Below are 14,783 nucleotides of genomic sequence, written 5' to 3' on the forward strand. Positions count from 1 at the left end.
CATGTGAACCTCAGCAGTCAGTATTAATGCATTTAATAAAATAAAAATTTGAGTAAAAACACAAAATAATAGTAATGCCCAAGCGTGTAATTAAGCCTTGCACAGTTAAAAAAAAAAAAATCTTGTGAGTGGACAAGATTCAGGTCTGAGATTAAGATACAGTATATTATTCGAAAAGGAAAGACAGAGATGATAAAATCTTACTGTAGTGTGGTCATCTCAGTCAGTGATGGCTGTGTGGCTTTCAGGTAGCTGGCCCGGCGTGCCTGGATCTTGGGAGATGGTTTAGGACTCCCATCAGAGTCTCCACTATCGTCCTCAGCCATGGCTTTGACATAGCTGCCGCTCCTCATCCTCCGACAGGGGATGTCGTCCTCCTTCCCCAAAGGAGAGAAGCCGCTCCATTCATCCTGAGGTACCTGATGACCGGGTGGAGAGGACAGAGAAACAGTGTCAGGAGGATCCACTTCACTGCTGTCTGAGTCCCAGCCACCAAACTGGCTCACTAAACTGTCCTGATGGTACATGGAACTTCTACAAACAGAGCTAACATGCAGCACCACAATAATCACAATGAAGAGATTATTGCATCCAAAAACACAGACTGAACTAAGACTACAACAACACACTGGTGTTTTTTTCAATCCATCCCTCTCTTTCACATATGCACGTACACACACTTCACACACTACTGTGCTAAGTCTGTTGGCTAATTAGTGTAAGTAATGTGTACAGGTCTACGTGGGTCAGTCTGAAGATTCTCTACGGCTAATTCCTACATCTGCTTTCCAGGAGCAGCTCACAAACTGTGTGCATACAAAAGCACAGGAGAGTGTGTAATTAGTGTGTGTGTGTGTGTGTGTGTGTGTGTGTGTGTGTGTGTGTGTGTGTTAGATGAGGGTGTGTTTGTTACTACAGAAAACTTGGAAAACTGGGGTGTTAGATTAGTTTTATTAAAAATAACTATACAAAGACTAATGAACTGATCAAAATCTTTCAAGTCATAGAAAGATGCAGCACCAAAATTTTAACAGTGGTTTAGAGAAGAAAAAATGGAGGTAAAGAGATAAAGCAGGATGTTATGTTTTTCAGAAGACGCTTGAGTTGTTGAGTTGGGTCAACCCAATCACTAAATAAATAAATAAATAAATAGGTCACTTCCCTCTGTGGCATCTCTCCAGTCAGATTATTCTGATTAGTCTGCTGTCTGTCTCTGAGCTTTCTGCCTCTACCCAAATATAATGGAGGTGAATGGAATTCAGTTTGTGCTACTTACCTACTGCATTGAACATTGAAACAACAGTTACAGAACTCGTTCCCTTTGAAATTGTGAAATCTGTTAACAGCGAAGTCTGTTTCTTCACATTAATAATTATGTCCAGCAATCTGGGGTAATAATGTGCAAATGTTTAAGGTTATATGTAGAAATTCTATTTTAAAAGCTTAAAATAAAATGGTACTAGTGCTACAACTGCTCAACAACAAAACTGTATAGTACATTACTGTACTGTACATTATAGCATAAACATACCGTGTAGACTGTTTTAGCCCATATAGGTGGTATTTCTTCCAGAGAAATAATACAAAGACAATACAGAGAATACAGCAAGTAAAAGGAATCAATAAAGGGAAACAGCAGAGGCCTGTAGTTTGAGGGCAGTTAATTGATGCAATTGGCTAATAACTACTTTCTTATAATAACTGTTTGCTCTGAGTTCGACATTGGCGCCAATGAAATGTCCTACATGTCTCCTGACACACAAACTGAACCAGCAAACATTAAGAATAATTAATTAAGAGCTTCTTTGTTTCCAACATTATAGCTAATAATGACATCCAAATTACAAAGCTGGCTAATAAAACTGCCGGTTGCATAGCCATCTCTGACAGTGGACATGCTGACTTAATGAAGGAGAAGCACAGGTGGAAGTAGTAACAATAATGAGGCTTCACTCCTTTAAGCTGTGCCACTAAGTCATGACAGAGAACCAGCAGGCACAACACCAGGACCCTGGAACTGGTACACCTGCATGGGAATGTAGTTTAGTCAGTGGTCAGATGAATCTGTCAGATCTTTAAGGGGGGTGGGGAGTATCATTGGCTGTGGGTTGTCGTTTTGGAATATATTAAGGGGGCAAGTCCATACTAAACTTATTACTTTTGTTGATCATTCTTCCAGAATTTTCCTTTGTGTCTGCAGCAAGTTGCTCAAAGAAATGGTTACATAGGCAACACTAGAAAACCAAACCCTAAAGGTGTGTTGTCCTCAGATCTTCCAGAGGCCTATACATGGGCTACAGTATATGTGAGCAGATGTCTTTCATATGGTGACTGTTGGGTCTCAGCAAGCTTCCTTAACTGAATCTATACTGATAACAATCATATGTTTAGCATGATGTCAATATACTGTATGCAGTATATAGTCTATGGCTGCTATATAGACAGCCCATCACAGCTCACTGTTTTTAATCAGCCACACCTTTTTAGTGGGTTTGTGCCAACTGGACCAATTCTAGCACTGTGTGTCAAACTTATGAGCATTTACTGTCTTCAAACTAGAGGCCAGGGTGTGAGAATTTGTCAGATAATAACCAAGACAGACAGCAGAAGAATTGCACTGCAACTCTGACTAATTATATATGAATCACTGAGGGAAAGAGGCTGAACAGAGCTGCTGGGCTCCATGTCTATGTGTGTGTGTGTGTGTGTGTGTGACGTCAAAGAGACACAAATGAGCAGTTTGGCTATAAAAAGAGAATGCGGGGAAAGGACCAGCTGCAGTAGCATCGGCAGTGCTTCTCACCCACGCACTTCCACTGCAGCTCAACGCTCATTCTACTGTAATGGCTGAGGAACAGTGGAACGCTGCTTTCTATGGTTTACACTGTCGTTAGTGCAGATGCTGTTGGTTGGAGATTTTTGCAGTTTAACATTACAACCAATAGCCTGTCCATGTTTTAAGAAATAAGTCAGTGTGTGTGTGTGTGTGTGTGTGTGTGTGTGTGTGTGTGTGATATGCACAGTGACTCAGTGTGTATACAGTATGTCCAGAGGATTCACTGTGCATTTTATATTACAGCCTGTAGATTGTTTCCTTGGCAACATTTAGCTGTTTTGATAGCTTAAGGCAGCAGCATTAGAAATAACAGGTACTATAACAGTGCAGCCAGAAGCTGTGCTGTTGAGATAGAGAAGACAATAATTTGCAGGTTGAACATTCATAGCCAAAGGGACAGCTTTAATGTGTTCTCTTGACATGACTGATACAGCATCACTGATGTGTTGCTTGCCACAATCAAAGATGAATATACTGTTTGAAAGGCAAATGTAGTTTTTCCTCAGCAGTCCTTTTCATGCTTAACTTTAGACTGTATTCTTTTTTAGCCTGTGTTTTAGACTGTTTGTGCTTGAGGTTTTAAAAAGAATCCTGAGACACTCTCTCTCTCTCTCTCTGAGAGTACTTCAGTGCTGTTTAGTAAAGCAGTTAAGTAAATTAAGTTTCAGTAGATGTCTAATCTGCAGTTCAATCAAGAAACAAAATTATTTGAACAAGCTTTTTTTTAGACTTCCAAGCCAAATAGCAAATGGCTGCACATGTGTGAACAGGTCCACGTAGCCAAACGCCCTGGCCTATTGTCCTATCCGTGTCCACTTTGAAGGACATCAGGACCTTCAGGGAGGAGATTTGGCCCACAAAGAGTGTAACTTTGACTTTTTCCCCTGCCATCTCCTACTAGCAGTGAATTTTTTTTTTTGTTGTTGTTTTTTTTTTTTTGGATCATTTTGACTGCTAAAACAGTGGAAGAGTAGCACAAAGCAATCTCTGTTTAAAGTTGAATAAACTAAAGATTATTCAGGCATTAAACTGATTAGAGAGATTTTTTTTTAACAAATGCAATCTGTCTTGAAACATCATGTGTATGTAAATCATGTACTTTCATCAATTGAATCTAGGGTGTGGGTGATTGCAGGATACAGTGCTATATGAGGATATTCATTTTGCTGTCAGAATGTAACAGAACGTTTCGACTGAGGTATCTCTCACTTTCATATCTGTTCTATGTTAGACAGCTGTCACCATCAATGAGACGACTGATTTATGACAATATTGGATTTTTTTATCATTTCTGCATTAATTTGATGAAGTGTCTTGATCTTTCAGATATTTAATTATACTAAAAATAGATATTCCTGACTCTTTTAGTTTTACTGGTTATTTTATTTATGAACAGTTTCTTAAATGTACTAAAATTTAGAGTAGTGTACGTTTCATGAATACTTTTTAACAATATTTGAAATAAGCAACCAATTCATGAAATTCCTGCTCTTCATTTTATCAGCTGAGGCAACGAACACAAAACTGCCCAAAACACTGTATATGCCCACTTTATCTCCAGTGCATTGCTTGCAAAATTCAAGAAGACGTTGACAACTAAACAAAAAGTGTGCTTTCACTGTCTGTCAGTATTTTGGAATAAATGTCTGTATCAGCTTTAATAAATGAGTCACACTGCTGCTTGTTGAGACTGACAGACGGCAAAGAGACATAGAGAGACAGAGAGAGGATGTGAAACATGTCCGAGCCATTAAATGAGCTCTTTGACTCCTGCCCACTCAGGTCTACATGATCCTGAAATACACAGCACTTCTGATGATGCATTCCACCAGAATAGCCCCTGTTTATGCCTTGCATGTATTAGCATACAATGGGGCAACAAAAGTAATCATCAGATTCTCTTAATGATAATTAACTACTGATGTTTGAAAAACCCAAAAAGGGTTAAAAACATTTTTATCATGCAGTGGACAGAATATTTTTACAAGCTCAAGCTGTTAGAGGACTCTTTAGGAGTTTTTTGGAGATACAGTCAGAACATTGGGACATGTCTGGTATTTATAAACAAAAACAGTAATTACAGTTGAGTGAAAAGAGCTAAAGATGTTTCTGTTTGGGTTGCGATTAAATGGTTTCACAAATTCTCAAATAAAACACAAATGTTGAAATGATATTTAAAAGAGTGACTATCACAAATAAAAGAGTGTATGTCTCTAGAAAAGCCATGTAAAAAAACATCCAGGGCACTGGGATAACCTATGCTATAATACTTTGGAGCTCACATGGCGAAGTGAAATTGCCATCAGTACAACAGAGTCATGTCATAGTTACCACTGCTGATTTCACTCATCTTTGCTGTTTTTTATGTCCTTTGAGGTGGTCGTAGGAAGTGCAGATAGTTATTAACAGGACCTGAATGCTGATTAAGCATCATTAGATGGAGAATGTCAGAACTGCAGTGGTGAGCATGACAGGAATTTTACAATACACAGAATTTTTCAAAATAACCACTTATCCACGTTAGTTCCTAACCATACACACACATTCAAACACATGATTATCCCACACACCTTAGTATGGGTCACAAATAGACATCACTAGCAGGTGCTGGGGAGGCTATTTAACTTTTAGAAGTACATGTTACTACACACTGGAACTTGGAGTTGAACTACATCCATCATTTGACTTTGATTTCCCAGATATAGAATTTATTTAGGGGTGCCACCAAAACAGCAGCTCAATTGTTGCTTGCGAACTGTCTGCCAGAAATCGACATTTAAATGCAGTCTGAGATTTTTTCCCTCTGTCCTTTCTTCCAATAGTTGGGGTTTAGCAGAAATATTTATCAGATTCATATCAGGTATTGAATCTGATTATTGAATCCAAATCCTTTCAAATCCCAAAGTCAATCCCAAATATCATTCAAAAGTTAAAAATAACTCAAAGTTCAGTTGAGACATATAACATTTTGTTCACTGAGAAGTTTTGAGGAGCAGTCAAGTTATATTTCGCTACCTGAAAATTAGATGAGGAAACATAATAGATACAGTGTTGATTAAATATGTATTGGACACATTGGAAAAGCTGTACCCTACTTACTTCTATGCACCTAATGTTTCATGAGTTACTTGGTCCAAATAGTGGCAGTAAGAACTTTTACAATGATAAGATTTTCAGAATCAGCGTTCCTTTATTGATCCCTGAGGGGAAATTGTATAAATTTATTATTTATTTATGTTTTATTATACAATATGGATTAAAGTTTGACTGGGAGGTTTGGGTTATTGAAATAGATGTGATAAGATCAGTTGAGTGTTTCACTAAAGAGGACTCACCCCTCCGTCTTGTTGAAGTACAAAAATTACAAGCCACTTGTGCTGATGGACACATGGTGGGGTGTCTCTTTCTCTAACAAATAATCTCTGGCCATTTACAGACAGCAGATTTCACATAGCACATTATCACTAAACATCAACATCTTTTGACCATTAGGCAAGATTCTCATGGAATTGCATATGTGACAATTAATGTTATGGGAAATGTTCGTAGTTTAGCGTAAAATAAAGACATTACTATTGGTATGTGGTATGTAACGTAACTAAAAAACACTAAAAGTATGTTAAGTCAACGCTGACTTGTGGTTTCATAGGGGACCCAAACGTCTCCTGGGTGGCAGTTCTGTGTTTATTGGACCCACCATCCTCCATATACAGACTTTCTTGCTTTACACTTCAGTATATCACCTGACTTCCTTGTTTGATCTTGTCATTATTTTATAATACTAATATAATTACTACCCAAGAGGGAATAACAGTAAATATGGGTTGTAATGATATACTTGCACAGATGACCAATACGTTTTTTTTTTGATGAGGATGGACTGGACAGGAAGAGGACAAGTAAGCCACGTTTCCACCAAGCTGTCTGGTTCAGTTCAGTGGAAAGGTTATTTTTGCATTTCCATTGTCAAAAGTTGTGGATGGCACCAATAGAACCCATCCATCCATCTTCTATACCGCGTATCCCTTTCGGGGTTGTGGGGGGGGCTGGAGCCTATCCCAGCCATCAACGGGCGAGAGGCGGGGTACACCCTGAACCGGTTGCCAGTCGATCGCAGGGCACAAACACACACCCATTCACACTCACACTCACACCCAGGGGCAATTTTACAGTCACCAATTAACCTAATGAGCATGTTTTTGGTCTGTGGGAGGAAGTTGGAGTACCTGGAGAGAACCCACACATGCACGGGAAGAACATGCAAACTTCACACAGAAAGGCCCGACCCAGGAATTGAACCGGCAACCTTGTTGCTGTGAGGCACGTGCACTACCTGCTGCCCCACCGTGCAGCCCACCAATAGAACCATAACAACGTTTCCCATTTTTCTGTGACCCCTCTGTTGAGATACAGAGCACAGTGATCTGGTGCTGAAAGGTGGAGGTGGATTTCCCACTCTCTCCTGTTTTCTTAGCAGTCTTTTGTGCTGCTGCCTGCAGTCTTTTCTCAAACAAAGCTTGCCTCCTTGTAAGACAAAACCATACACCAGGAAGAAAGAACACTTGGTAAAAGAGTAACATAACTCAGTGCTTAATGTGTGTGTGTAGTGAGTGTGTGGTTAAGTGAGTGATTATGAAAATTAATATTCAATTGCAGAAAAAAAAACAGCACGGCCACAGTGGATGCACTGAATGCACTGCATCATGAACAGGAGTCACAAAACCAGTTTCTGTTTAACAAACGTGAGTGGTGAACCTTGGCCCAACCTTCCTTGTGAAGAGATGAGCCTTTCAATGATGCCCCTTTCAGATCCAATCGTGATATTATCACTTACAAATGCTCTGAACGGGTGTTTTTTGAGCATTCCACAACTTTCTTAGTTTTTGTTTTGTCCCAACTTGTTTGAAACATGTTGCTGGCAAATTCAACAATTTTGCAATTTCAGCAAAATTGTACTGTGTTATTTCTTAAAAGGGATTAGCATGTTATCACATTTATACATTTATTTGTGTTTTACATGGCATCCTTTTTTTATATATATATTATGGTTGAAGTTTAGAGCCACTGACCAAGCTGCAGCATGTGATGTGCTGGGAGTGTGAACAGGCTGAATATTGTTGTATGCTATGTTCACATTTAGTGTCTCTCACAGAAATACCCTGAGTGTATCATTGAGATCTAACAAATGTGTTGAGTACACTTCCTTCCTTCTGCAAGTATTTTAAATCCAACATTTTTTCTATTACTAGCTGCAGTCTTCTTCTTCCTGACCTTTGCTGGTGCATTGCTGCATATCTTGCTGTGTTACTGCTACCTGTTGATTAGTGATGTAGGAATGTGTATTGTATCACCCGCTTGCACATGCATGTGCATCCTCGTGCACAAGCACAAGATAAACAACACAGGGACCCACTCATAGAAATACAGCTCTATAGTGCTACTAGAGGCCAATAACTCCACAGAGGATCATAAAACATGTAAAACAATTGCTATGGTGCTTCATAATTTAGTTAGAAGTCCTGACATCGCAACATAATTTTGACATCTCAAAAAACTTTGATAAACTCTAATCCTATTCACGTTTAAATTTAGTTGAACTGCTCCTGGGTAAATGCCAAACATACATTAACTCTATTACTTCATATGTAGTTAAATATCTCCCGAACACTGCTCAACACAACACTTCAAAAAACAGCACAGCATAGCACAACAACTCAACAAGACAAAATCTGTGAGGAAAGGCAAGATAACTGGTAGAGAGGCAGGAAGGGAATCACTACTACAGTAAATTAAAATGAAGTTTACAAACAGGAAAGGATTTTGTTGTTCATGAGTTCATGTCATTACCTAGCATTCAGAGAGTAAGGCTGCTACTGGCTCTGCACTTACTTCTCTCTTCAACTCAAAAGGAGGGAAGAGGAGGAAGAGAAGAAGGAAGAAGGCCCTCCAAATCAACAGGAAGTAAAGGAGGTGGAGGTGGGTTGGTGGGTGGCAGGGGGTTGAGTGGATAAGAAATGTGGGAGTATGTTGGGTGAGTGGAGGAAAGGCAGGAGGGGAGGAGTAGTGCAGAAGAGGGAGGAGGAGGCAGTGGGGTTCTTGGGAGATCAGAGTAATAAGACTGGTGGTAGGAGCAATGTTCCCTCTAAGGCTGTGGACACACTACAACATTTTTATATTATCTGACACTGAATACACACTAAATAGTTGATGTATTAACAGTGGACAAGGTTGGAGTGTAAATTAAGTCTATTTAGGAGCAATTCTGGGATGTTTAACACCACAGTCGATTATGCTCTTGTCTGTTATTATGTGCAAAAGTAACCAAACCCCAAAATTGAATCTGTGTGAAACCTCATGACTGCTGGTGAAATCAAACACTAAGCTGGTTATCTGCTCTTGACCAATTTTTTGTTACAGATGGGGGTGTCCATTGTGTCGATTTCGCCATCTCGATGTCTCTGTCCCTTTGATATATCTGACTGTGTTAGAATATTGCAGGCAATGTTCCAAATCACTAAGCATGACTACTTCATTCATTCTACTTCACAGTATTAGATAAGCAAGATATTTGCTTTGAGTTTGAGTTTGAGTTTGAGTTGGTATCAAGTATCAAGTAAGTAGTGATAGGATCATAGCATTTATGACAACTTTAAGAAAAAAAAGGCAAAAATGTCTTTGTTCTGCCAACTTTCCTTCTGCCAGATTATTTCTTTAATATGGAGACCCATTGAGAGATGCTAGCTAGCTAACAAGCCAGCAGGCTAATATATATATCACACTAATATACATCACTAATCAGCTATTACTACTGCCTCATTGTGTTTTCATTTTCAAAAAGGACTGACAGAGCTGGAAGAAAATGACAGAATTTGTTCTACTGACAAACACTGACCACTGCTTATATAACAGTGATTATTGATTTATTTTCCTGCACAGCTCTGGGGTCATCTGCTTATGTTATAGTTGAAGTTGTCATGATGACTGTTTAAAATGTCTAACTAAATAAATTGTCTCCTTATGGCCATTTAAAATGTGTGTTTCTTCATCCAAGACACTCATCTGGTTAGTTACACTATCAACCATAGTCCAGTTTTCCATGACATGGGTTTACTATTGTGTTACAAGTTAATTATTCAAAATTATAGTGTAAAATAATTTTTATATACATATTTGATTGAAAAGAGGTGTTTTAATTCATTTGTAAATGAGACCAGGTCAGCCAGATCATCAGAGTAATAAAATAAAATAATGTAGCCAGCAATTATAGATTCCACATAGCTTTTTCTTTACTCATGTCATCCAACAATATACTAATGAGACAAAGTTGAAACAATTAGTTTTCACTGAAAATTCACTGATTAGTCGATCAACAAAATCATCTGCTATAACTATTTTGATAAATGATTAATCATTAAAGCAATTTTTTTTTTAATTAGCAAAAAAGGCAAACACTCAGTTTCTAGCTTCTCAAATGTGAATATTTGCTCCTTTTCCTGTCTTATCTTTGAGTTTTGGACTGTTGGTTGGGAAAAGAAGTAATTTGAATTCATCTTTGGGCTTCATGAAATTGTGATGGGTAATTTTTCATTTTATGAACCAAATTATTAAGTAATAATGAATTGTAACCCTAATGCTAATTAGTATGACATACTATCAGCACAGGAACATTTTGAAATAAAAATGCTTATATCAATCAAAATTATTTAGACTGAATGATTTCAATTCATTTACTGAAACATTTCTAAGATCAAAGTGTCCATTACATAGACAGAGTGGGGAATAACTGGATGGTATGAATTTACTGTTTTTGCCATATTTGCTCAAATAGTGACTGAACCCTTAAATTACCTCAAATGCAGAAGGTAACAGGCCTTTATTTGAAGAAGGCTTACATTAGGGACAGGCCTTTATTTCTAATGCCCTCTGTTTGCTAAGTACTTCTTGCATTACGCTGTTTATACAAACTCACACTTGCTGTGCTCATTTCAAATGAAAAGACCTCATCTTTCCAGTATTTCTGTGGAAAAACAAAAACAAAAAAAAGTTTCTTTACTATGAAAGATGTGCAGGAACGTGCGTTGAAAACTTGGGCAAGGCTCCCACGTCTTGTGTGAATACAGTTTGGCTGAGACATTAACAAGTGTACATGAGAAGAACAACCAGGTGATTGATTGTATTGTTGACTTTGCAAAATTAAAGTGATGCCCCTGTGTTTTTTACCCTGGCCATCATTTGGGATGCGGCTTTTATTTTTATTTTTTATTTGTCTGTGTTGACCATAGCGTCGCCCATTATTCAAGAAGTGGCTCTTTCACTACCAGTATTTTTTATGAGGGAATATGGTATATATTTCTAATATCATCCTGAACAGCTCAAAGCTCTCTATCTGAAAACTCAGTCATGCCTAAAGTCCTCATATTAACAGCTCTAGTGCCTCCCCAGCCTTAGCCAGTGATATCCAGTCATCGTTTCTCGCCATGTAAATCTGAGTTGTCATTCCAACCAAACACTAAAGCAAACTGGGATGCTTCCACTGATCCCTGGCAGGGTAATCATATAAAGTTGCATTTACCAAAACTGCTCATCCAGAAAAGCATGAAATGCATGCCCTAAGCAACCTTGACCATAGCCCTTACCCCTACAAATCTATTTTTACTTACCTTTACAGCTATCATGCAAAAGACAATGCTGTTAATTTTTAAGTGAACATGGAGCCATGAGGAGATGCACTCTGATAAAAGCTCCCAGGAACTTAGGTCTCCAACTGTGCCATGTCATCCATCTCAAAGAAATATACATACATTTTGAAAGATATTTCACTTGTAATCTAATCATATTGTTTGCTGATTTTCTCACTACTGACTCTTTCATATCCCTATAATTCTCCTGACCTTGAAACCAAATGTCAAGTGTTCTCTGCTTTTAGCTCTATATAACCTTGAATTACGAGGTATTGAGATTTTCTACAGTGTCTCAATGACAAAATGGTTACAGTCCACTAGACGTTGAGCTCCCTTGAAAATCCCAAGAATACATTATAAGAATTAACGCACCTATTTGTTCACTCTGTTTTCTGACTTTTGGGGACTGTAGAATTTCAGATTGCATAAAATACAAGGAAGTGTCCTTCTGGCTGGACTGCACAAAATTGCAAAACATGAATTTGAGAGGGCACCCTGCAAAATAAGCTTGAATTGTGATTGAAAGGGCCCTTGATAGGGAAAACGTTCTCACCCCTGTGTATGCACCCCTGCTCTGAACAGAACCTTTCTAACAGATGGTTAACATTGTGAAAAAGCTGCAGTTTGGTAAAATTTAGGCACCAGAACTACTTGGTAAGAAATGATCATTGGTTTGTTGACACAAGGTAAGTACATTAGGTAGGTGATCTATGTCCATGATGAAAGTACGTAACATAAGTGGTTATGTACGTGAAAAAAATTATGTTACATAAATTAATTTAGTCTGTGTTTCACTCTAATTAAAATGTGCACAGGTTCTGTCGTTGATCATTTCTTAATTTATTATTAGACATGATTATATTTGTCAGTATCATATATTCTAATACAAGTCACATTTTATCTTCTCGGTAAATATGGAAATATTGAAGCCTGATTTCTGAAGAACTACAAGAGCAAATTAATGTCTTGCTTGGTGTGAGTACAATGGTCACTACATTATTAATTTAGTGGGCAGATCATTTGTTTTATTAGTAACACTAACAAGTTGTTCAAGTAACCATGGGAACTCCTTCCCAATGCTTGTGGCAACGGAGGGCAATGATTGTTTATTACAGATCACTGTGGGAACTTTCAAAGAAGCTAACATTCAGTGCCCTGAAATTATTCTGACAATATGGTAATCAAAACCTTTGACAGGATATTTTTTAACACTCTTTTCTCTTAGTTTTATTTATTATCTTTATATTTATTGTTTAACCTACTACTGCACAAAAGAATTTCCTAAATTGGGATCAATAAAGTTGAGTCTAAGTCATCCCTGCAAAACTGGTACTTCATGACATACATAATAATGGAATGGGCCAGGTCAGCAGCTATGCATGTCCTGGCACTCGTGGTGGAATTCTCCAAAACTTTAGAATGGCTGCCTGTCCACTCAAGAAATGAATTTTAAACTAACTGAAGCTGTCCTTCAGGGAAGTCAGAGTGTAATATTTGGTAGGAATGAAAACTTGTCTGACAGGAGTGGACACCACTGACTTAGAGGAAACATTGGTGAAGAAAGTAAATTGTGGAGAAAAGGAATGCAACAGAGGGGAGAAGGGTGAATCAACTGGTTTTGGATGGGAGTTGGGGAAGAATTATTTACCTGTAAGAAATGGCAAGAGCGCTCCTGCTGCTGACTGCCCTTAGATTTGACTAGAGCTCTATCTAGGTTTAGGTTACCGGCTCCTGCGCTGGACCGTAGCTGGTTGTGGCTGCTGTTGTTGGTGTAGACCTCTCGGGCCCTGCTCACCGTTAGGCTCGACGACCATGCCCCTTTCTTCACAAGGGGCCCGTCCACAAGGCCCAGTGGCAGCAAGGGGCCACTTCCTCCACCGATACCGCCACCGCTGTTATTGCTGCTACCACTAACTGGCACACATGCCGACGACGCTGCATACTTCACATCGTTGTTGCTCCGGGAGGCTTTGAGTGCAGAATGGTGGTGTGTGTGGACATGGTGAGCGTGGCTGTGTGTGTGCTCGTTGAGTGTGGCGTAAGGGTCCATCATGAAGTACTGCTGGGACTGTGAGGAGGAGAGACTGGGGAGGGGTGTCTGGGGGAACTTGTCAGGATTATTGCCGGGGTACCGGCCCATTGTCATGGCGATGGGTGAGGGGGAAATGGAGGGTGAGGGTGGAGGTTGGTGGTGGTGAGGGTGGTAGAGACACAGCTCCCGTTCCAGGTTGTCATCTGAGCTCCAATATCCAGAGCCCGGAGCAGATGCTGAGCCGTGGAGCTGGTGGTGGTGGTGGTGGTGGCTTCGATGCTTGGGCTCCGCTGATCGACAGCGCTCACGGCTCTTGCTGCGCTTCCGGTGGCGCACTCCCACTGGTGGAGTTTCACCTTCTGGGCTGGCCCTTGAACCACCACCACCACCTCCTACACCACCACCGCCACCACCACCACCACCACCATTAACGCTCCCATTATTGGCCCCCTTGGAGGACTGTGTGTGGTGTGGCCCCTCCAATGAATGTGACTTGGTGAAGAGTTTTTGGACTGAGTGGACCAGGTGGCGAATTCTCCCTGGGCTGTCACTGTTGTTGTTGTTGGCCCCCATCCCCCCACTGTTGGCCAGCACTCCTCGTTTATACTGCAGTGTATGGTAACCATCTCTGGAAAATGATGGCTGATGCTCAAACGGGTCTGCAAAGTTTGCTGGTACCCGGGTGGGCGTTTTACCTCCATAGCCCCCTCCACCTCCTCCTCCCCCTCCTCCTCCTACATATGGTACCATGGCCACACACTCATCCTTTACCTCAGGATGGTGAGATGAGGAGGTGGAGTGGCACCTCCTTGGGAAGGTTCCGTATGGGACGATGCTGTTGCTGTCAGAGGGGTACGAGGTACGCTGAGCATTGTAGTAGGGCAGCTCAGCTGGATGCGGCATGGGAATGGGTACAGGCATGTCATTCTGACTGATCAAATATGGCTTGCAGTCAACATGGTGACCCAGTGGATCATATGATGGTTCGTAGGAGACCACATGATGGTGACTCCGACTACTGGACAGGCCTTTCATGACAGGGGAAAGGATGGGTGGGTGGAAAGAGGAATGATATGGATGAGAGATGCCAGGCAGGCCTGTGACCAGAGAAGGACTGCAGAAGACTGTCCCTGAGAGGAGAGATGCAGACTCTGGAAAACAGGAAAAAGAGAAGAGCAATAAGACAAACAGTTAATACAAGGCAATAGTCCAAAAAAAAGTGATAACATGGAAA

General features: G+C 40.1%; 1 protein-coding gene across 4 annotated transcripts in view; it reads right to left on the minus strand.

The window, feature by feature from the left end:
- The window catches only part of dlgap1a (discs, large (Drosophila) homolog-associated protein 1a), a 187,331-nt gene that overhangs the window by 67,215 nt on the left and 105,333 nt on the right, over positions 1 to 14,783 (minus strand). For 2 of the 4 annotated variants that reach the window (XM_070974234.1, XM_070974233.1), the window contains 2 exons: positions 13,166 to 14,700; positions 205 to 419 (listed from right to left, as the gene is read on the minus strand). In XM_070974234.1, the coding sequence (XP_070830335.1) occupies positions 205 to 419; positions 13,166 to 14,584 (1,634 nt within the window). In that variant the 5' untranslated portion in view covers positions 14,585 to 14,700. The remainder of the gene's footprint in view (positions 1 to 204; positions 420 to 13,165; positions 14,701 to 14,783) is intronic. The other 2 variants (XM_070974236.1, XM_070974235.1) reach the window with 2 other exon arrangements.

Source organism: Chaetodon trifascialis, chromosome 11, assembly GCF_039877785.1.
Source record: "Chaetodon trifascialis isolate fChaTrf1 chromosome 11, fChaTrf1.hap1, whole genome shotgun sequence".
NCBI lineage: Eukaryota > Metazoa > Chordata > Actinopteri > Chaetodontiformes > Chaetodontidae > Chaetodon > Chaetodon trifascialis.